Source organism: Plecotus auritus (assembly GCF_963455305.1).
Source record: "Plecotus auritus genome assembly, chromosome: 9".
Taxonomy (NCBI): Eukaryota; Metazoa; Chordata; class Mammalia; order Chiroptera; family Vespertilionidae; genus Plecotus; species Plecotus auritus.
Genome location: NC_137783.1, coordinates 108,679,848 through 108,703,417, shown reverse-complemented (window position 1 = coordinate 108,703,417; position 23,570 = coordinate 108,679,848). Strand labels below are relative to the sequence as shown.

At 37.1% G+C, this 23,570-nt stretch overlaps 1 protein-coding gene across 3 annotated transcripts in view; it reads left to right on the top strand.

Moving 5' to 3' along the window:
• The window catches only part of UVRAG (UV radiation resistance associated), a 306,221-nt gene that overhangs the window by 154,062 nt on the left and 128,589 nt on the right, over nt 1–23,570 (top strand). For all 3 annotated transcript variants that reach the window (XM_080688155.1, XM_080688156.1, XM_080688157.1), the window contains exons 9-12: nt 10,056–10,140; nt 11,983–12,070; nt 13,203–13,263; nt 21,459–21,624. In XM_080688155.1, the coding sequence (XP_080544281.1) occupies nt 10,056–10,140; nt 11,983–12,070; nt 13,203–13,263; nt 21,459–21,624 (400 nt within the window). The remainder of the gene's footprint in view (nt 1–10,055; nt 10,141–11,982; nt 12,071–13,202; nt 13,264–21,458; nt 21,625–23,570) is intronic.

The window sequence follows — 23,570 nt, the reverse complement described above, 5'->3', positions numbered from 1 at the left end:
AGTAGCACAGGTAGAATTTTAACCCAGATCTTTCTGATTTCCTAATGGGCTTTTCAGTACAGTTCACTCCCTCCCATAGGATCTGCCTATTGTATTTAAGCACTAAAATTAGCTCTGACCTGTCAAGCTGTCGAGCCAATTGTGTAAAGTTATGAAAAGTATTATTTGCTTCTCATTACCTGTTATAAGGAAGTATATCAGTTCTTTAGGGAGAAAAAAGTCTTCTCTTGGCACTAAATTCTGAGAGGAATTTAGCATGCAGTTTCTTATGTGCTAGATATTAAATATCATAATGAAATACAGTCAATTGCAATTTTGCAAAAGTTACAGAAAGAAATATCTATTAACCCTTGAGAAAGGCAACATCATAAATCATAGTACAAAAAAAGGCATTTTTGCAGGGAGGGAAACTAAAATAGTTGAAGTATATTGCTTTTTGGTCATCTGATTTGATGTAGAAAACCCAGAAGAATGACAGTTTATTGGTTTTAACTATAATTTTTGACAGGGGCTGGCCATTGGCCAGTCTGAGACCAAACTCTCTGGTGAGAGAGAGGCTCGAGAGTCTGTGTTTTGTTTTATTGATGGGAGCAAAATTCATATTTCCTAGCTTTAGATTTACAGGCAACAGCATTGACGTTGGTTATTAAAATTGCCTGACTTGAGTTCTTGCTGAACAGAGGGTTCACTTTAGAGTGGAACATTGCTGTATGCAGGGACAAACATTTCAGAAAGCAGTTTTGGAACACTGTAAACAAAGCATGTGCGTTTGCTTTCCCTCCCCCTCAATGACCTATTGATAGGACAGTAAAGAAATGTGCATAAAGAGTAAATCTATGGTGATGGTGAAATAAAAGAAGGTGCCATCAGAATAGCAAAGATTTTGACACAGTTTCAAAGACACAAAGTAGATAGGATTGTATGATGGATAAGCTAGAATAGAGAGAAACTGCACCTAGAGCACAAATGGAAAATGCTGCAGTGGGGGTTTCTGGTAGAGCTCTCAGAGACCTCAACTTGGAATTGAGGAGGAATGGTAGAGCTGTAATTAGGAAAGCTGGGCCTACTGCCCCATTCTCTTTCCTCTAGGAATTTAGACTAACTTCCTATAACATTTGCTCCAATCGCTTTCTGTACATAATGGATTGTTGACCTAGTTAGGTCCCATGGTATGAATGTTTGGCGTAGCAAGGTGGAGCAGAGCCTAATTCTGGACTTTTACAATCTACCCAGAGGGAAAACATGAAAGGCAGCTCTACTTAGGACTGAAATACCCTAAATTTATACAATCCCAAAGTCAAGTTCTCTTATTTGACAGTTGTAATGATTTAAAGTAAAGGTACTACCTTCTCTCAACATATGTACTCTGAAAGAAAGCCTAATTGTCAATAGGACCTGCCCACTTACACTGAGCTGGCACTCAAGGGTAAAGCCTTTTATATAAATAAATCTTTATAGTGTCAAAGAAAACCTACACTAATTACATATGCTAAGCAATCTAATCATGTATTAATGGGTTCGAAGGAAAAAATAAGGGTCGTCACATATTTGAGGAAAACAGTATGAAGGAAATCAAATTGAACAAACAGAATAGCTGACCCAAAAGAAAATATAAAGAACAGAGAAGAGTTTTAAAAGCCTCAAATTAACATCCTCAGATTTGATTTCCAGCTTCTGCATAGGATGTAGAAAGATGGGAGGAGCTTCCCTTCCACCCTAACAACAAGAGAAAGCTAACTGATGTACAAAATTACTATCAGAGAATCAAGATTGCTGGGCAACCAAGTTACCAGATATGTTAGTAAAGACCAGCATCTCCAAGGAGAGGCAGATGTGAGGACTGATTCACCACTGGTAGAGCATGGGAGGAAGTTGGGGGCACCATATAAAAGGTAAAATAATTCAGCTACTGTTCTTAACAAATTGCTCATCACTATTGTGGGCTGCTATAATACTATAGCAGATATAAGGCAATTCACACCAGCTCCCAGTTTATTCTGCATGGACCTAACTCAGATGTTCACAAGAAAGTTTGGAGGCAGGGCAGAGAATTGTGGAAAATCGCCCTTGGTGGTGTAGATCTAGAGGAGGGAAGTGGATGTTTTGCAACATCCCAGCTAGGCTAGAAAGCGCAAAATAACAAGCTACAGTAGTTAACCACTTGAGGAGAGGCAAGAGCATGGTAAGCACCCTTACTTAAGTACAGGGGATACCTAAAACTGAGGATAGAACAGCATTGTTGAAAAAAAAGCCTGCAGCACAATAATCCCCTCCACCACCATCATCCTCAAAAGAAAAAGTTAGAGGAAATTTGAAGGTTGTGATACACTGAAGGTAACCATGGCAGCAACAAAACCCAAATACAGCTCAGTACCAGACTTGTATTGACTTAACCCTCAAATTACAAGTAGAAGAAGAAGCATACCCTTTTCTTTGTTGCTCTGCAATTGGTGTTCAGGATTCAATCAAAGGTTTTGAGACAAGAAAAGCAAAACAAAAAACCATCACCCATCACCACCACCACCACCATCACCACTAACAAAACGTCAAGAGAAGAAATTAACAGAAAGAGACTCAGAAATGACTCAGATGTTGGGACTATCAGAGAGGGAATTTAAAATGACTATGATTAATGTGCTTCAGGCTTTTGTGGAAAGGTGGATAGCATATACAAACATATGGTAAGTTTCAGCTGAGAGATGGAAACTATAAGAAACAGTCTAATGGACATGCTATAAATAAAAACACACAGTACCAGAGATAAAGAATGCTTTTGACAGACTCATCAGTAGATGATACAACTGAGGAAAGAATCACTGAACTTGAAGATAGGTCATAGAAATTACCCAAACTGAAGCTCAAAGATACTCCTTCAGATACAACTAAGATAATTCATTATCAGCACTCCTACACCCCAAGAAAGGTTAAAGGAATATGATACCAGACAAAGACATGGCTCTACATAAAAATTGGAGATTTCTGGAAATGGTTGAAATGAAGATATTATAAAGGCATTTTTTTCTGATTTTTCATTGCTCTAAAAAACAATTGATTTTTAAAAATGTACAAATAACAATGTTTTAGGGTTTATAACATGCATAAAGTAAGATGTATGAAGAATTTGAATAGTGGGGAAGGTAAGAATTAGGAGTGTACTCTTTTTGGGTTTTTACACTCTATTTGAATGGTATAATATTATTTGAAGGTAGACTTTATTAATTAAAATTCTATGTTGTAAACTCAGGGGCAACTACAAAAAAAGACTCAATCCAAAAGCATAAAAAAATCAGGATAAAGGAACAAAGAATAGATGGGATATATAGAAAATAACTTGTAAAATGGTAGACTTTAAACATATCAGTGATTATATTAAGTGTAAATGGTCTAAATACTGCAATTAAAAAGAGATTGTTTAGATTTTATATCAAAAAAAGGCCTAACTAAATGCTATCTGCAAGAAAACCACTTTTATTTTTTTTAAATATAAAGACATAGATACTCCTTAGGTAAAGGTAAAAAATGAAAAAAGTATGCCATGTAAATACTAATCAAAAGAAGGCTGGAGTAGCTATATATAGAGTGGGGCAAAAGTAGTTTCACAGTTGTGAGTATGTGAAACACTGTCTATTTTTTTTTTAAAAATATTTTTATTGATTTCAGAGAGTAAGGGAAAGGAAGAAAGAGATAGAAACATCAATTATGAGAGAGAATCACTGATGGACTGCCTCCTGCATATCCCTCCCATTGGGGATCAAACTCACAACCCGGGCATGTGCCCTCACCGGGAATTGAACTGTAATGCCCTGGTTCATAGGTCGATGTTCAACCACTGAGCCACACCATTCAGGCCACAGTTTATTCTTGTGTTATTATTTATTGTTGTGTTATTATTTATTGTTGTGTTATTTTTCCATAAGAACAACTGTAAACATGCTTTTGCACCATCAGGCATAGTAGACTTCTGAATAAAGAGTTTTGGTTGGAGTGTTGCTTGTACACCAAAAGGTTTGGAATTGATCCTAGTCAGGGCGCATACGGGAGGCAACTGATTGATGTTTCTCTCACTTGACATTTCTCTCTGTGTGTCTCACCCTTGCTCTCTCTAAAACATATCCTTGGGTAAAGATTTTTTTAAAAGTATCACCTACAGTAAAGATAGGTAATTGGTTGGAGCGTATCCCATATACCAAAAAGGTTGCAAGTTCGATTTCTGGTCAGGACACATACCTAGGTTGAGGTTCGATCCTCAGTTGGAGTGCATGAGGGAGGCACTCAATTGATGTTTCTCTCTCTCTCTCTCATATCAATAAAAACATGTCCTCAAGGTGAGGATTAAAAAAAAAATCACAATGTGGTGAAAAAGTCAGTTCATGAAAAGGCATAACAATTCTAAATATGTATGAATATTACAGTAGAGCCTCTCTCTCTCTCTCTCTCTCTCTCTCTCTCTCTCTCTCTCTCTCTCTCCCCCCCCCCCCACCTTCAGCCCCCCGTGTGTGTGTGAAAAACTAATAGAACAGAAAGGACAAATCCACAATACTGGTTGGAACCACAACATTCATCTCTCAGTAATTTATAGAACCAGTAGAGAGAAAATAAGGAAAAAAAGACCTTAATAGCACTGTCAACTAACTTGACCTGAGAGTAGACCACTCTACTGAGCACCAGCAGAATGTACATATTTTTGAAGTACATGGGGAACATTCAGTTAGGCCATTTTTGGTATAATAAAGCAAATAAAAGACTCAGAATAATATAAAGTATCATCTCTCACCAAAATAGAAACTAGAAATCACTGACAGAAAGATGTCTGAAAAATTCCAAATACTTGGAAATTTACAACACACTCATATATAAATCTTAGGTCAAAGAAGAAACAACAAGGACAATGAGAAAATATTTTTAATTGGATGAAAATGAAAATGTATTAACATTTAAAGGGATACGAGCTTAGAGGGAATTTATATTTGTGATGCTTATAACAGAAAAGAAGAAAGGTCTTCTATCAATACTTTAACACTGTACCTTAACAACTAGAAAAGAAGAGCAACTTAAACTCGAATCAAATAGAAGGAAATAATCAAGGGCAGAAATTAGTGAAATTGCAAACAAAAAAAGAGTAAAGGCTATCAATGAAACAAAAAGATGTTTTTTGAAACAGTTAATAAAATTGATAAGCCTCCAGCCAGACTGACCAAATAAAAAAAGAGAAAGCACAAATTTCCAATATCAGGAATGAGAGAGGAAACATCACTACAGCTCCTACAGAAATTAAAATGATAAGTAATATTTTGAATAACATAATTGAAGTGTGTCAGAAAGACACTGGAACAAGGCTGAAGAGAGTTCCACTGGCCAAATCTGGTACCACTTGAGCACTAAAAATATACAGTAATGAAGTATAAATCATTGAAAACATGAAATTCATAGTTCCATATTGATAAAAGATTGCTAATGAAAAAAGGGAGGTCTCTTGCTTTTAGAAGAGTGCTGAGTGCTGACTAATAGATATGGAGGGAGTACTGAAGTTGGAATGTTATATTTTGCAACCATAGTAAAGATTGATTCAAGCAGAAGACATCAATCAATGTTAAATCTGGGTGGAAATTTAGATAAGTGGGGCATACACATGGACATCAATGATTCTGCATGTGATATTGTTAGCATAGGTAGCTAAATATTAATAAAGGAAGGGAGCAGCCCTGCTGGCATGGCTCAGTGGTTGTGCATCCACCTAGGAACCAGGAGGTTGCAGTTCGATTCCCAGTCAGGTCACATGCCTGGGTTGTGGGCTCAATCCTCCGTGTGGGGTGTGCAGGAGGCAGCTGATCAATGATTCTCATCATTGATGTTTCTCTCTCTCCCTCTCCCTCTCTGAAAAAAAAAAGTTAAAATAAATAAAGGAAGGGAGCAAAGGAAATCAGACATTATTAAGTACTAGAGGCCTGATGCATGAAGGTTTGTGCAAGAATAGGCCTTCCTCCCCCTGGCTGCCAGCACTGGCTTCCTTCCAGCACCCGGGACCCGGGCCTTCGCTCTGGCCACCGCCTTCCGCCTTCACTCTGGTCCTGCCGCCCTCCTGAAGCTCCCTCCACCCCCCACCCCTCTCTTATAGCAGGCATCCCGCTCCGGCTGCTGCCATCTTTGTCACATCAATTTGCATATTCCCTCCTTATTGGCTGTGGGCGTTGTCATCTTTTGCCACAGAGTGACGGTCAATTTGCATATTCTGTCTTTATTAAATAGGATAATCAACTAGGGAGCATAAGCCTGCTTAACCAGGAAGCTACTGCTTCACAAATCCCAGGGGATTGCAGCATTGCCCTACAACCTGTATAGGGAGGAAGAACTGACTTTTCAATCTCCCAGGTCTACTGGCTCAGACAATGGGGGAAAGTGCTTCTATGAGGCATGAGCAGCCAAGTTGACAACCATAGAGTCTTGTTTGTCTAGCCTGGGAAAAGGATTGCATTGGATAAGGAACACAGAACCCCAGAACCGTGGTCGGCAAACTGCAGCTCATGAGCCACATGCAGCTCTTTGGCCCCTTGAGTGTGGTTCTTCCACAAAATACCACTGCCTGGGCGAGTCTATTTTGAAGAAGTGGCGTTAGAAGAAGTTTAAGTTTAAAAAATTTGGCTCTCAAAAGAAATTGTAATCGTTGTACTGTTGATATTTGGCTCCGTTGACTAATGAGTTTGCCGACCACTGCCCCAGAAGATTTAGGAAATAGATTGGTTAGGGGGTGGATCCATCAGAAGTACATGAAAGCTTGGAAAGTTGAGTGGTTAACTTGAAGAAAAGCCTGGTCTTTCCCAAGCCCATCTATATATATAAAAGCCTAAGCAACCAAACAACCGAACAACTGGTCGCTATGACATGCACTGACCACCAAGTGGCAGATGCTCGATGCAGGAGCTGCCCCTGGTGGTCACTGCACTCCCACAGCGGGAGCGCCGCTCAGCTGACCGACCCATCCCAGTGGTCCACCAGCCGGGCAGCAGCTACTCACTCCCTCAGTAGTCCTGTAGATCCAATCTCTGGAGAACAGGTGAGGCACCCACAGACTGGTGCCTCAGGCACAATCCGCAGCTGCTTCTCCTCCCTAGACACCCCACAAGGAAGAAATGATATAAAGGCTCCCGACAACCGGCGCAAACATCAGTGGGATGGATCCAGATCCCAGGCCAGCAAGGGTGTCCCACCACTCACCCGGAGGGCCCATCATGTCCCGCACCCCTCACCCCCTGGTTGGGCGCCAGACGCAAGGTCCACGGCTGGCTGATGAGTACCGCTGCAGCGGCATGAGCCTCTCAAGATCGGGACTGACTGGGCGCAAGCTTGAGGCAGGCGCAGCGGGGCCGGGATGAGCAGGAGTGGCTGGCAGGAGCGGCAGGCAGCATTGTACTGAGGGTTTCGGCCCAATCTCTGTAGGCCACCCCAAGGGACCCCCACCCATGCATGAATTCATGCACCGGGCCTCTAGTGATAATATAATCACAACTTAACAAAGAAGCTTTCTCTCTGGTAACAGGCTTGCCAGGTTTGTTCACACACTGTCTCTGTAGCAGCCATATAGCCCTAGCATCTGTGTGGCTCGTAGCTGTGTGAACTTTAAGCAGTCTCCAAGCCCAGCCTGGGTACTGGATATAGCAGCACCAGCCGGCCATAACACAGTCAGGAACTGGACTAAACTTTGACATGGCACACAATCTCTAGACATTGGCCCTATTTCTGGGCTTAATGAAAACAAAATTGGATTTTTTCCAAGGTGGGACGGATGGAGAAGAGACATTGGAAACCTGGAACAACCTTCTATCTCCACCCAAATAAATCTTGTCATGACACAACTTCCCACTGTATGGGTCTCTCAGAATGCTATTCTTGTGATCCCGGGAAAGAACCCCATTTCCACCGGCAGCACTATTTTTAGGACACAACACCAATCATGTAATATTCAAGATGGTGATACATAACCTGAACAACATCTAAAGAGATTGAGCACATCATTGCCTCAGTATTATTACTCCTTATAATGTGACTTTTGGAATTTAGGTTATTTTTTGAGATATCTTCAAATACTTAGCTCTTCTCTGTATGAGCCTAGCTAAACTCAGTTTTGTTCCAGAGTCCACTAATAACCAATGAGGTGTATTACCTTTTGATAGAAAATTGAGCCTGATATGTTTGGGAGTGAGGGTGCCAGTGTGCATTCTAAAGCCTGTGGAAAACCATAGCTTCACAGGTGACCCCTTTCTGGGTTTGGATCAACTCTTTTATTTTTTATTTGGAAATCATCTTAAACTTATAGAGAAATTATAAGAATAAGAAGAGTACAGAGACCACCTATATTCTTCATCCTGATTTACCTATTGTCAATATTTTACCCTATATGTTAGCTGGCTAATATATTCTTAAATTTTAATTTTCCTTCCTTCACTCTGCAAGTCTCCACCACCCCCTCCACCCCTTTGGTCATGTAATACGTTCTGGAGAGTCTTCAAAACTAAGGAGGGTATATACATTTGCTTCTTGAAGCCTGGATCTGTTTTGTTCCTATTTGTGGTTTCACCAGCAGTATTAGAGTTGAGGCAGCCTAATTTATTTATGAAGAATAATATTGCAAATTTCCGTAGTGGTAGAAGAATTTGTGTGCATTCTGGTAGAAAGTACATGGTGTGGAGGGTGGAAGTTTTTAACCTAAATGTTTTCTGGAATCATTGAGGTTGAAGATTTGGGGCGGAATTATATTGGCGCTAAAGAAGATAGGTGGTGTTCCTTGATTAAGTTCTATTTTGGAGGCAGAGCTACCAACTTACTATCACTTAACTATAGTTGAGGCAGAAAAATAAGGTGCTTAGAAATGTTGATAAAATTACCTAGGTTGGTAAATTGAGTACTACTTTGGTCAGTTAATCTACTTCTTGTTCCTCCCTATAGGAGATGGGCAAAAGAGTATAGGGCACCCTTTCCTATTGGATCAGAGTTCACAAAACTAAATTCCTCTGTAAGATCTACAGCTTAGTGTTATCAGGATCTAAGACTTTCTCTATGCTTCAGGACTGCTGGAATTATCAGGCAGGCCTGGATTGTCAAGAATGTAAGACCCTCATTTTCTTAGAGTAGGAAGATGTAAAAGGATTTTGTGATCACATAAATCTAAATGGAAGTTCCAAAAATTGATATAAATACAAAAAATAGGCACATAAACACAAATATTAATCATTGCAGTGCTACAGCAACCACTTAAAGAAAATTAAATGTCCTGTATTAGGATTAAGGTATGGGGTATCAGTTAGAATGTGAAATATTCATATAATTTACATCCATGGAGTTGAATTTTATACAGCCATTAAACATCATAAATCAGATTATCTGTAAACATATAAAAATGCTTGTGACATAATGTGGAAAAATCAGAATATATATTTTCTGTACATGTGATTGTAGCTAAAACTACATATACTTATGAATAATATGATAGTAAAAACATATAGTAATGTTGTTATATAGCATTTTTGGTAGAACAGAAATTAACCACTTAAAAATGAACTTTATTTTTTAGAGCAGTTTTAGGTTCATAGCAAAATTGAGCAAAAGGCACAGAGAATTCTCATACACCCCTACATGTGCACAGCCTCCCCCATTGTCAACATCTCCCACCACAGTGGTATGTTTGTTACAATTGATGAACCTTTAGTGAATCATCATTAACACCCAGAACTTGTAGCCACTTTTTTTAAAGAAATGAAGTTGTTTGAATTTTGAAATCCAACCAGGATTTATTGGTCAGCAATCCAGAAATCTGTACGCAGGGAATCTTAGATGCTTACTCTCTGACAGCTGCTAAAGGCTGGACGTTTATAAAAATTAAACCAGTAGGGAAACTTATTCCAGTTAATCCTCTCCAGAAGACCTCAATACCCAACCTGTTTTGCCTTTTAACTCTTTATTTTCCTCTCACAGTCGTGACTGGGCTGTGCCTGTTTGGTTGTGATTGAGCATCTCTCTGTGCACTATTACATGTGGACTTGTCTTCTTCCATCTCCCTCTAGGCAGTACATTTTCAACTGAGCACCTCAAGCTTCAACTCCAGAAGGAATCCCTAAATGAGTTGAGGAAAGAGTGTACTGCAAAAAGGTAAATGAAACTCTGAGAATAATTGTTGTGAGTGTCAAGTTTGCTTTGAGGATAGGATTTGGAAAAGTAGGATTCTTTAAAAGTTGCTGTTATTAATTTGTATTCCACACACCTCAGGGCCATATTCATTTATTCAACAAATATATATTAAGCACTTACTATGTGTCATACGTGTCAGACACTGTGATAGAGGCATTTATTAAAGCTCCTAGTATATACTCATAATCAGAAATGAGAACTGTTTAGTTTTCAAGGTCATAGCACCATGACTTGATGTCTGAATCTTCTCCTCTTTCTGTCTTCAACATGTAGTAGAGTTGATAGTTTTTTCTTCAGTAATTTCTTTAGATTTACTCCTGTTTAATGTTAGCTCATTTGGATTACCTCAACAGCTCCTAGATGATCTCTCTAACATCATTCTCCATCTTTCCAGTTTATCCTCCACGTTGTTATCAGACCTCTCCTCTATTTTTACCATATATTTTTTCTTTTTTTAAGAGCCATGGTGATTGTTCTGCTTAATTTTCAAATAACCTTCAGTAAATTGGTGCTATACAACTGTAGCTAATTTCAGTCACTCCACAACATTCACTTAACAAATGCTAATGCTTCTTCTCTTTACTTTTTTCCAGCACATGCTTAATTTGTTGCCTCCTCTATTCTTTTGCTCATCCTTACTCATTTTTTTTTTCAGGAAAGTAATTTCATCCTGCATTTTTCTTTAAAAAACCTTAGCAATTGAGGACTTGAGAATGTTATACCTAGAAAGAACCTTGGATTTCACCTAGTCCAGTGGTCGGCAAACTCATTAGTCAACAGAGCCAAATATCAACAGTACAACGATTGCAATTTCTTTTGAGAGCCAAATTTTTTAAACTTAAACTTCTTCTAACGCCACTTCTTCAAAATAGACTCGCCCAGGCCGTGGTATTTTGTGGAAGAGCCACACTCAAGGGGCCAAAGAGCCGCATGTGGCTCGCGAGCTGCAGTTTGCCTACCACTGACCCAGTCTATTCCTCTCAATTAGCAGATAGGAAAGCAAGGCTCTTGGAAGTTACTCTTTATCCAACTCACTAGGAAAGCAGAATTAGATCCTCTACGTCTGCAGTGTTGTTTGCATTATACAACTACGTTTACATTTCATTTTGACCGACAGCTTCTCCTAAATGCTTTTTCCCCCCTTACATTCTTAATACAGTTGAGCAGGTATTTGTACTGTAGGTGTTTCATCTGTTGTTTATGTTTCTTAAGCAGTTCAAAAGAAGAGCTGCATCATCTCGTGCCATAGTTTTTGCTTGTTTATTCTTTTTCTTAAATTATTTTCCTAACATGGCAGCAGTTTTTTTTACATAGTTGTAACATGTAGTTGTAAGTGAAAAATAAAATATTTTTTTGAGGAACTACTAGATGGATATGTTCTGAAATCATATTAAATGGGATGGTGGTTGCCTGATAGGTCCTCTTTAAACCTTGTTTCCTTATTTATAAAATGGATATAATAATATCAACCTAATAGTGTTGTTATAATAATTAAATAAAGACATTTGTAAAGCCCCTAGCATATAGTAAGCTCTTGGCATATAGCTTGGTTAGTGATGATTTATGCCCTTTACATCCCTTAAAGGGTATACATACATACTAGGCCTCAGTATGTATAGAGTTGGCTTGGTTGATAGTATTTAGAGATAGGTCAGGATGTATTTTAGATATTATTCTTGCCTCTACTGCTGAGTTTCTGTGGCCTAGTGTAGACGGTGCAATCTTTTTCTGTGGAAATAAATGTTTGAAAGCAATGTAAGCATATATTTTTTTTAACAAATGTACTTTTTTCCCTCTCCTTAGAGAACTTTTTCTGAAGACTAATGCTCAGTTGACAATTCGTTGCAGGCAGTTACTATCTGAGCTTTCCTACATTTACCCAATTGATTTGGTAAGTTTCAGATTCTTTGAAAAAATGTTTTGTTTTGCTGTAAAAGATGATTTTTATTTGAAATTTCCTCTCAATGAAAAAACCCATTGCTCTAGTCTTAGTCATATGCTCTGTCATGATTTCACTCAGGAGCTAATATCCATTTTAAAAATAGATTTAGATTTGGTTGGCATTAAGTTCCACCATTAATTTTTGGAGGGATGTGCTCATCTTCGTCTGAAAGAATACCAAAATCTTTAGTATCAAATCCATTATCAGCTACTACCATTTCTTTTTTTTAAATATATTTTTACTGATTTTTAGAGAGAGAAAGGGAGAGGGAATAGAGATACAGAAACATTGATGAGAGAGAAACATTGATGAGAGAGAAACATCGATTGGCTGTCTCCTGCACACCCCCTACTGGATGTCAAGCCCCCAATTTGGGCATATGTCCTGACCAGGAATCGAACCAGTGACCTCTTGGTTCATGAATCGATACTCAACCACTAAGCTGCACTGGCCGGGCTCAACTACCACCATTTCTGACACATACATGCAGATACAGTACATGTGCTCTCCTTAAAGAATATAATTACTAGTTAATTTATATTTATTAGTATTACTTCAGCTATTCCTGTCAGACTGTTAAGTTTTTTAAATATAGTTTCTTGGAGTAAATGCAAAAAGTAAAACTTTATTAAAACTGACTAGATTCTTTTTAAAGAACCAAATCTGCTAAATTTGATGTGTTTTTTTGAATGAAGACTAATTTTTCATTTAAAAGACTAATATTTTGAGAGGAAAGTTAATAGGATTTTAGGTTGCTCATAAATCTTATTAATTCTATTTAAGATTTTTCATTTATAGCTATGAATTGGGCAAAGGATATTTTTATGATAAAATTTTATATGGCTTTTTGCTTAGACCTAATGTTTTAAATGTTTATATTATAGAAAATTTCAAGTATATAGTGGTATAATGAATCATCATGTACTAATCACCCAGCTTCAACAATTAAGATAATATTTTAAGTCTAGGACAATATTGTCTTTGAATTAACACTGACCTGTTGAATCTTGGAGATTTGATTTAGAGTTACTTTGTTTTATACATAAAAACAGTTAATTTCATTCTTTGGTTATATTCACAGAATGAGCATAAGGATTATTTTGTATGTGGTGTCAAATTGCCCAATTCTGAGGACTTCCAAGGTATTTTGTTTATTTTACTTCTAAGTATTTGCTGTATATAGTATATGAGTATGTTGCAGGGAAAAATAGAGATGTCTTAAAATGCTGTTGCCTAGCCTTTCACCAGAAGGGTCTTGGACCTTTTGTCCCTTCCCAATTGAGAGGATATAGAGTCAGATTCCCTGATAGACTTAAAAGCCTATTTGGTCTAATCATGGGGAAAAAAATAGTTGAACATTGTATTTGAAACTTAAAAGAAAATATTTTTTAAAGGGCTTTAAGGAAATTAGACAATGGGGTACATAAGAATACTTATAACCTCCCTATTCTTTTGCTTTGATTTTCATGACAAATTTGTATGTGATTGGAAGCAGAGAGAATAACAAACATTAATCTGTTGTTATTTAGAAAATCTATTTCTGCTGATGTGAAATGTATTTGGAAATTTAATTTTTTTACATTCCCACTATGACAGGTTAAAGTTGTTCTGTCATTTCTGTTCTCTTTTAATTAAAAAATTTATATTAAAGATAATATATACTATGATTCATAGTAATTGCTGATTTTAAAATATTTAATTTTCCTATTCTCTTTACCAGTATGCCAAAGAAAAGAACTTATTATATTTGGCAATAAAATATTTTTTTATTGTTAGCAAAGTAGCATTCTCGCCCCCACCCCCACCCCAGTCTACACAGTGCTTTAGGCCTGTTAAATAGCTTTATAGATTATTTTCAAAGCTAGTATATTATCTATTTGGGAAGAAGTTATTAAATATAGAGCATTATCAGTTTTGGTTGGGACGTCCTTCCATTTCCCTGTAAAGAAAATGTTGTTATTTATGGTCCTTTAACATTTAAGACCATTTTAATTTATTACCTCTACTAGTGGCCCAGTGCACGAAATTCGTGCATGGGGGGAGGTGGGGGAGGTGTTCCTCAACCTGGCCTGCACCCTCTCCAATCTGGGACCCCTCGAAGGATGTCCTACTGCCGGTTTACAGGGATCGGGCCTAAACCGGCAGTCAGACATCCCTCTCACAATCCGGGACTGCTGGCTCCAGCCGCTCACCTGCCTGCCTGCTCGCCCCAAATGCCCCCCCACTAGCCTGATTACCCCCAACTGTCCCCCATGCCAGCCTGCTCACCCCCAACTGCCCCCCCTGCTGGCCTGCTCTCCCCCAACTTCCCTCCCCACTGGCCTGCTCACTCCAAACTGCCCCCCCCCCCCCGCTGTCCTGATCACCTCCAACTGACCCCCACTGATGGCCTGCTCACCCCCAACTGGCCCCCCTGCTGGTCTGCTTACCCCCAACGGCCCCTGCTGTCCCATCCTGGCCTGATCACCCCCTGACGACCCAAGGTCCCAGCCCCGCCCTTTTTTCTTTTTCTTTTTTCTTTTTTTTCAGTGCCTCCTTTAGCGGAGGCCAGGGTCAGCTGGAAGCAAGTATCTAGAATTTATTTATCTTCTATAATTGAAACTTTGTAGCCTTGAGCGGAGGCCAGGGCCAGCCAGGGCAGGCAGGAAGCTTGGCTTCCTCCATCGCCGGGGCAACCCAAGCCTCCTGCTTGCTCCAGCTACGTGGCCAGCTGCCATCTTGGTTGGATTAATTTGCATACCTGCTCCTGATTGGCTGGTGGGCATGGCTTGTGGGCATAGTGGAGTGATGGTTAATTTGCATGTTTCTCTTTTATTAGTGTAGATTGGCCTTTCCAACAACCCTTACAACAAGTAGTTGGGACCTGATAAAAGAAGAGTGATAAGACAGGAATGGAAAAACCTGTATTCAATCCTTGGTCACTTTCTAGAAACGATATAATTTGGAGCAAGCCATCTAAGCTTTGAGTTGATTTCCTAATTGATAGTATGAACATATTAATTCATGTTGTGAAGATTATATCTATAAAAGCATGATATTTTGCTTTATCTTTAATCCTTACAAAAACAAACACAGGAAACGCATAAGGAAGGTGGTATAGTCTCATTTTACAATGTGTAAATGAGCTATTCAGTGATTTGCCAGAGACCACAAAGCTAGGTAATAATCTAGCTGGGATTTGCCTGTTTTTCATTGTACAGTGTTCCTTCCAATTTCTGTAAGTCATACAAATGTGCTTTCATGGTGATTTTAGGCAAAGTTATGGTGTCTTAAAGCCCATGACACATCATTTTCCTTATTCATCTATTTAGCAAAGCTACTGAGTACCTTGAGCCCTGTGCCAGGTTCCAGGGATGCAGAACATTCATTTATTGAAAAAATATTAATTCATCTCATGTACTGTGCTAAGTTTTGAGGATATGATGATAGAAAAATATGTTCTCTCCTTTCATGGAGCATACACAGCCTATTGCACTAATAAATAAGAAAATAAGTATGTAACAAGTATTTAGTAAAGGAATATGCTATCTTAGACAATAGAGGAACCTACTTTAGATAAAGCAGGGAACAACTCTCTGAGGAGAAGCATTTAACAGAAAATTTGAAGCTGGAAGGTGTCAACTATATTACAGTTGGGGAGAGCATTACTTAAAGAGGAGCAGCAAGTACAAAGGTCAGGATGCAGTAATGGGCTTGATATACCTAAAAAACTCAGGGTGAGGGGAATGGGAGAAAAGACCTGTATTTTGGGCATTCATATAATCTCTCAGAGCTTACTTTCTTGACCTGTAAAAAAATGAGGTAATATCTACATCTCCAATTCATTGTGATGATTGAATGAGATAACATTTGAAAATGCTTTTCCTTTTAAAGGTGCTCATATAAATGTACTTAAAATTAGTGTCAATAGAGAGGAAGGAAAAAAGGAGAAGGAAGGGAGGGAGGGAGGGAGGGAGGGAGGGAGGGAAGAAAGGACAGAAAATCCCAGATCAGACCTATGTGGCTGGGGCATAGTGAGCAAGAGGATGAGTTATATCATTGGAAATAGGAAAGGTCAGCCAAGGCTCTGAGACCACTGTAAGGAGTTTATATTTTATTCTCAGTTGAGTGGGAAACCCCTGAAAGGTTTCAAAAGGGGAATTATATGAGCTGATTTATGTTTTTAAAAGTTACTCTGGCTGCTAAATGCAGAATGATTTGAAGGGAGGCAGTAAGGGAAGCAGGAATGTCAGTATTGGTGACTGTCACCTTAATCCACTCCGGGACATTTCTTGATTCTGTTTTTGTTTTCCTTGACATTGTTTGTTTCCTAGTCTTTCGTAGCTTTTATTAGTTACCTGTGCTTTGTATATGCCAAACAAGCTGAATAAATTCTTCATACTCTTTAAAATAGAAATGCAGCTTTTTAGAGCAGTTGCTGAAATGGGAGATAAAATGAAATAAGTGTTTACTTTCACTCTAAGGCCCTATTCATGCCCCATAACTCCTGGGAATCAGACATTTTAAGAAGCACATATGGTGATATTGGACTTTAGAATTGTATGTTAGCATTCTGCAAGGCATTTCCATATGCTCAATTTACTGAGTGCCCTGTGTGTGTCATCTACTGTGCCAGGTGCTGAGAGTATACAAAGATGATTAAGACATTGAGCCTGCCTCAGTGAAGTTTCAGTCCAGTTGAGGCTGTCACACTTGTAATCAAGCCAATCAAGAAATATTTATTGCATTCATACTCTGTGTCAGGCACTTAGAAATTATACCAGGTACATGGGACTCAAAGAAGTGAGCATAATCAGTATATCAGGAGGGGATCAGAAAAGCCTTTTTAGCAAAGAGGGTGGCTGAGGTATCTTAAAAAATGAAATAATATTCCCCTGTTGAGAGAAGGGTAGCAGGACATTTTAGATTGGGTGAACAGAAATTTGATAGCATGGAATATCATGCACAATGCTATCTTGTTAATTAAATCTTCTGTGAGGGAAGAAATTAAACTCCATTTTTTTTTTAAAGACAAGAAAATTGAGGCTCAGAGAGATTAGTTAGTTTTCCCAAAGACTCATGCCAACCAGTGGCAGAACTAAAGTCATCCCTGGTCAGCCTGATTTTAAGGTACATATTATTCCTGTCCTGGTGCACTTTTCTTCCTTGTTTGGAGTAATAACCTCTCCCAAACTTCTGCCAGCCTTTAGTGTTCTGTAACAGATGCGTTCTCAGTGAGACTCTAGTGAAGGAATTCCAAACTGGTTATCCTGTGTGATTAATGAGACTTTGCTGGGATAGACTTTACACTGCATGGCTTAGTACTGTTTGGGAAACTCCGCTACAGTGGCCCAAAATTTACTGTGCCTTTCTAAATGGGTAAGTTACTGTTGGAGTATGTCAAAGAGACCTGCACACAACAGGAGTAAGTTGTCCTGTGTAGGTATTCATTTGAGTTCCATTGACAGAGACATTTCTTGTAAAAAAAAAAAAAGTTTGTGTGTCTTTTTAAGTAATCCATAACACCAGAGCTTTTTGTGGTAATGAGACCCAGATTTCCTTCTGTGTCTGTATCCCTTTATGCAGGCATGATTTCTTGGAAAGGAGAGTCCATATGTCAAACAGTGTCTCATTGAGAACATGGAATGATACCATAGATGCTGTGGCAGTGATTAGAGTCTTAAATATTTTGTCCTGTCTGGATCAGTGGGTTCCTTAACAAATCAGCTGCCTCAGTGATTGGGAAGGCAGGATGGTAAGAGCTTTTAGATCACTTACTGTACATGGATGCATTTGAACATTGATAGTTTGTCCAACATATTGTCCAAAGAGACATTTGAATTAATTTATAATGTTGTCATGGAGAGTGTGTATTTGTGGAATTTATTATCAAAAAGTTACATAATAGCTGCAACGCTGAGTAACTACCAGCATTTAAAAAACAAATCAGAAATATTTATTATGAGGAAATTGCAGATTTTTATTTTGTTTGAAGCCACTTAAAACATTGTTTTTTTTTAAGATTTTTTTTTATGTACCTGAGTCTTACAGTTTATTCCTGTTCCTCCTTGAACTCCCCCTCCAACTTCTTCTCACCGACAAAACTATCATCTGTGACCTTTCTAACCCCCAGAGCAGCACAAGGAACACAGACCTCTGCTCTGCATTAGGTGTTAGGGACGTCATTAATGCTTACTGGAAAAGTACACCCCAGAGAGCCAGGTTTTGGCTTTGGCAGGTAAAAAGTCTTTTAGATCTTGGAATGCTGGAAACCTTAAACCTTTTGGTTTTTTAGCTAAAGTGATTGGCAACAGAATGTGACATCTGAGGTTTTGTGGCCAGCAATAGCCATAATTAACCACATGAGCTCACATTTTCCCACTGGAGGTTCAGTGGTCTTGGGGTGATGAAAGTGACTTCCCTACCAGGAGGTGGTTTTCCTTTTGAGGGTATTGGAATACCCTTGGGCCCTGTAATGCCTCACCCGTGGTCCTTTTAAAATGTTTTTTAATATAAAGCTTTAATATTGGAAATCCAACACCCTGGTGTTTAACAGTGAGGCTGTGACTGAGCACTATGGCCTAGAAGAGGAAACAACCTGGGGTTTTTAATAGGTGGAACAGGGAGTCTTGTGGTGGAAACGATGGTGAGTGTGAATAACCAGAATCGAAGCTAATTTCCAATATTATCCAGTTTCTAGTTTTTGCTATTTTTTTTTTTCGTTTTTAATTTGCATATGTAGGCTTCTTGGAGATACCTTTTTATCATTAAATTTAAGCAAACTTGTTTTGATCATTGAAAAGAGGTGATGTTAGAAGACCAATTTTTGTTTTTTTAATAGCTATGTGGATGTAGTCTCAAAATATGCAAATGTAATTCTTTAGTATTACCCCTTCAGTAATATGGAAAAAAGGTAGATGCTTGAGTGTTGAGCATTGGAGAGATTTTTTTAAAAAACATTTGTAGTTTGCATTTGACCTGTTTGGGAGGCTAATTAAAAGGCCTTCTGTTGCTTCTGTCAGAATAAGTTTAGTATGAAGCACATACAGGAAAGTTCAGATTTAGGGTAGTATGATCCTTCATTACCGTAAGCCCTCTTCTTCATCTTCTCTCCCTTCCAAAGAAGGCTCTTAAAGACCAAGTCCTTGAGTATTTTAAATTTGATAAGCCTCTTTACAGATTCAGCAACCTCTGATGCAGCTCACCATTCCAGCATGACTTTACAGATAGATATTTTGGGGGCCTGGGTACAGGCACAATTCTCCCTCTTACTCTATCACTCATGGTTTTTATCTGTATGGCTTTGACTATGTGACTTATATCACCTAGATCTCATTTTTTTTTTCATCTCTAAATGGATAGCATTAGACTCATTGGTTTTTAAGGTTTCTCCTAACTCTGATGTTACATGATGATTAAATGTAATGTGATGACTTTACAGTGTAATGTAATGTTCGTCTCAAAGGTAGTGTGATGTACAGATTTCAATAGAAGCAGACTGTTGCAGTATTCAGGGTACTAGGGTGGGACTGGGGCAAGAGGACAAGGTCTTTAAAAATAGTTAGAATTAAAAAAAATAGGATTCTAGTCAGTGAGGGCATGACTCAGTACTCTCAGTTGAAATGAATGCTATTTGATTTTTTTTTCATAAGTTTGATTTGAGAGAACATCAAACATTGGTTGAGAAGTCCATTCTGTCTGGTACTATACAAGTCACTGAGGACTCACAGACTTTTTATATGTTCTTTGCCATTGCTAGAAAAGAGCAAAGAAACTCAGGTGGTACATGTGTGTCATATGCTTGGTATCTTCTAGGCTTCCAAGTTAAAAAATTTATCTATTCCACAGTTAAGTTCTGGGGCAGTATGCTAGAATGCCTAGAGGACAGAGATAGTGTCAGGCTACCTGTATACTAGCTGTATTGCTTGGACACGTTTCTTAACTTCTTTGAACCTTAGTTTCTTAATCTGTAAAATAAATGACATAGCATATAAAAAGTGCCCAGTTTAGTCATTATGGATGAATGAAGAACTGTCATAAATAAAGTATTATGGTCAATTCTGGCAGAAGAAAAGTATATAATAAAAGTTACCTATTTTTATAATATGATTCAAGAGAAACCAAGGGTCTGCTATGGTAGTCAAGGGTAGAGAATTCACTGAGGACTAGATGGCTATAATGGCATTACTACAACAAGAAGTAATGCTTAGAAAACTAAGTATAAATATAAAAGAAGAATGTGAAAAATACTACTAATAATTGAAGTTAAATGTACCCTTAGAAATCAGGGAATACTCAGGCCAAGGCCATCTCAAATATTACAGCCTTTCTTTCTTTGGCTGGAGGTATTCCAGATGATGTGTTAAATCTTTTAGTATATGTGCACATGTGTGTGTGTGTGTGTGTATGTGTGTGTGTGTGTGTGTGTGAAATTTTTAAAGTATTTTGGGAATACCGTATACTAAGCAGTTACTTTTTTCTTCCTCCTGGGTCAAGTTTAAACTTTTTGTTGTATTACTCTGTTTTGAGTGCCCAAATGATTATCACTTGGTAGGCGGTAGCAGAAATCTGGATGGTGAGTTAAAAATATAATTCTGTGACTTAAAAGACAGTTACTTATGTTTGACTGGAGGATGCATGCATTTTTTTCAACAGTTGCTTCCATCTAAATTGCATAAATAGGATATATTACTGGTGTGGCTTTTTAGTTTTTTGCTTTTACTACTTAAAACATTTCCTCCCTTATTGTATTTCAAACTTCACAAACTTATTTATGCAACACTATCTTTATGAATATTGAGAACATACCCTATAAAAGATTATGCTATTTCACTTCATATTAGAATTAATAATGCTATATAGTAGTATAGCAGCACAACTATATTGCTTATAAGTTGTTAATGAATAAAATGTACAGTGCTTATATAGTGTTATGTTTAAACCTCTGAAACTAACTTTCACATTGTATAATAGACTCAACTATTATTTCTACCTTTAAAAATGCTGGGAAAGAAAGTAATGGATATTTGAATATATTAAGAATTCTTTCTTAAGATATGTATCAAATGTTAGTCTCACCACATTAATTATTGGGAAATAGTTTTAAATATAGTAAAGAAAATTTTAAGTTTTATTAATGTGTTTAGATTTGTCTAAAATTCATATAATTGATTTAAGTTTATAATATAAATGTATAATTGAGTTTAAGATTATAAATGTAAACTATGTAATTTAGATAAGATTAATATTTTATTTACCAGTTATTTCTTAATAAAATCTTCTTTGAAATTGATTTATTATGATCTCATAGCTACATTTAGAAGGTAAATAATTGTTTTCTTCTGCTTTTAATTTACAGCAAAAGATGATGGAAGCATTGCTGTTGCCCTTGGTTACACTGCACATTTGGTCTCCATGATTTCCTTTTTCCTGCAAGTGCCCCTCAGATATCCTATAATTCATAAGGGATCTAGATCAACAATCAAAGATAATATCAATGACAAGCTGACAGAAAAGGAGAGAGAGTAAGTATCTTTTAAAAATATACTTTTAATATCAAGCCAGTATAAAACATGGAGTATATTAAAAACATAAAATGTGACTTAGATTGTGGTAATTTTTATATATACTTTGTAAAGCTCTGTTTCTTTTAAATAGAATATAGTCATTCATTTAGATTATAATGGAACTACTCCTGCACTTGTTAAAGTTGCTAATGATAGTTGCTTTTGTGAGGACAAGTATAATAATTCTGCAAATATTCATGTAGTACTTCTTTCCTGTTAGTCAACAAATGAAAGAGGTAAAAGATTTATCAGAAAGACAACCAGAAAAAGAATGAGAGACTTAACCACAGATTGTACATATCTGAAAAATGGATTAGTAAACTGGGGATATGTCAGTAGAAAATATCCTTACCAAAGCACAAAAAACCCCAAAAAAGATGGATTGTATAGAAACGTACTAGACATGTATAGGACACAACCAAAAGAGCTTATATACTTATAGTTGGAGTCACAGAGAAGGAAAAAAGAGCACACAGGATAAATGCAATATTTTAAGAATTAATGACAGCATTTTTCAAATTGATGAGGCATCAAGCTACAAATTCAAGAAGCATTAAATACAGCATAAAGTAAGTATAGAGCCAAAGTACTTAGGGAAGTTATTGTGAAACAGCTGTAAGCCAAAGACAAAGTGAGAATATTAAAAGTACTTAAGACTACGACTAAGTGTCAAAAGAGCAATAATAAGACTGAAAGCTAATTTTTCAATAGAACCATTGAGAGCCAGAAGTTGATGCAGTGACATTTTAAAAGTACTATAAAACAATATTGCCATCTTAGAATTCTATATTCAATGAATATATCCTTCAAAAGTAAAGGCAAAAATAAAAACATTTCAGACCATCACAACTGAGAAAATACAGACATATACTAAGGGGAAATACCTAAAAGCAGAATAAAAATAATCTCACACAGAAATTTGGAAATGCAAGAAGGAACAAAGAGTAAATATGAGTATTTCTAAATTAATTTTGATTAAAAATAAAAGGGGAATATCTTACTAAGTCTAATATACATAAAGTATATTTAGAATTGTAATGCATGAGTAACACAAAAGTTGGGAAGTAGAAATGGAGTTAAAGTGCTCTAAGATCCTAGTATTATCTGGATTTTGGTAAAATCCTAACTTATATTAGACTCGAATAAATAAGGATACATGTTATAATCTCACAACCATTAAAAGTTACTTTGTACAAGCAAAAAATTAATAGAGGAGATAAATGGGAAAAAAAATCAAATACTTGATTAACCCAAATGAAGGCAAGAAAAGAAAGGAAAATGAACATTAATTTCAAACCTAAACAAATAGTAAATCTGTAGATATGAACCCAAACTTATCCTGTAATTACATTAAATGTAAATGTTAATAAATATTGTCAGGCTGAATAAACATATTAAAAAATGCTCAATGTCACTAATCATTAAATAGGTGCAAATTAAAACCACAATGAGAAATGGATACCATCAATAAATCAACAAATAAGTGCTGGTGAGGATGTGGAGAAAAGGGAATCCTAGTATTCAGACAGTGAAATTTAAAAAGTGAAATTTAAGGCAATTATGTGGGACATTTTATGATAATACAGTCAATCCCAAATATATATGTAGTTTTATAGATGAATACTTTTTTTGAAAAAATTTAGGAAAAAAAATATTGGATGATAATGTTTGTCTTTCTTTAGGTAAATTTCACTTTAGAAACCCTCTTTTTATTGTAACTCAGTTTTAATTAATCAAAAATGTCATTGCAACTATTAAATTCTTTGCTTGTAATGTATGTTTGTGAGATAATGAACCATTTTTTCCCTACTGTGTAAATGACACTATGGGGACTAATAAGCACTTTTATAAGTTGTAAAACTCTTAGGTCACTGGGATACCTCTTAAGAAATTAGCAAGATAAG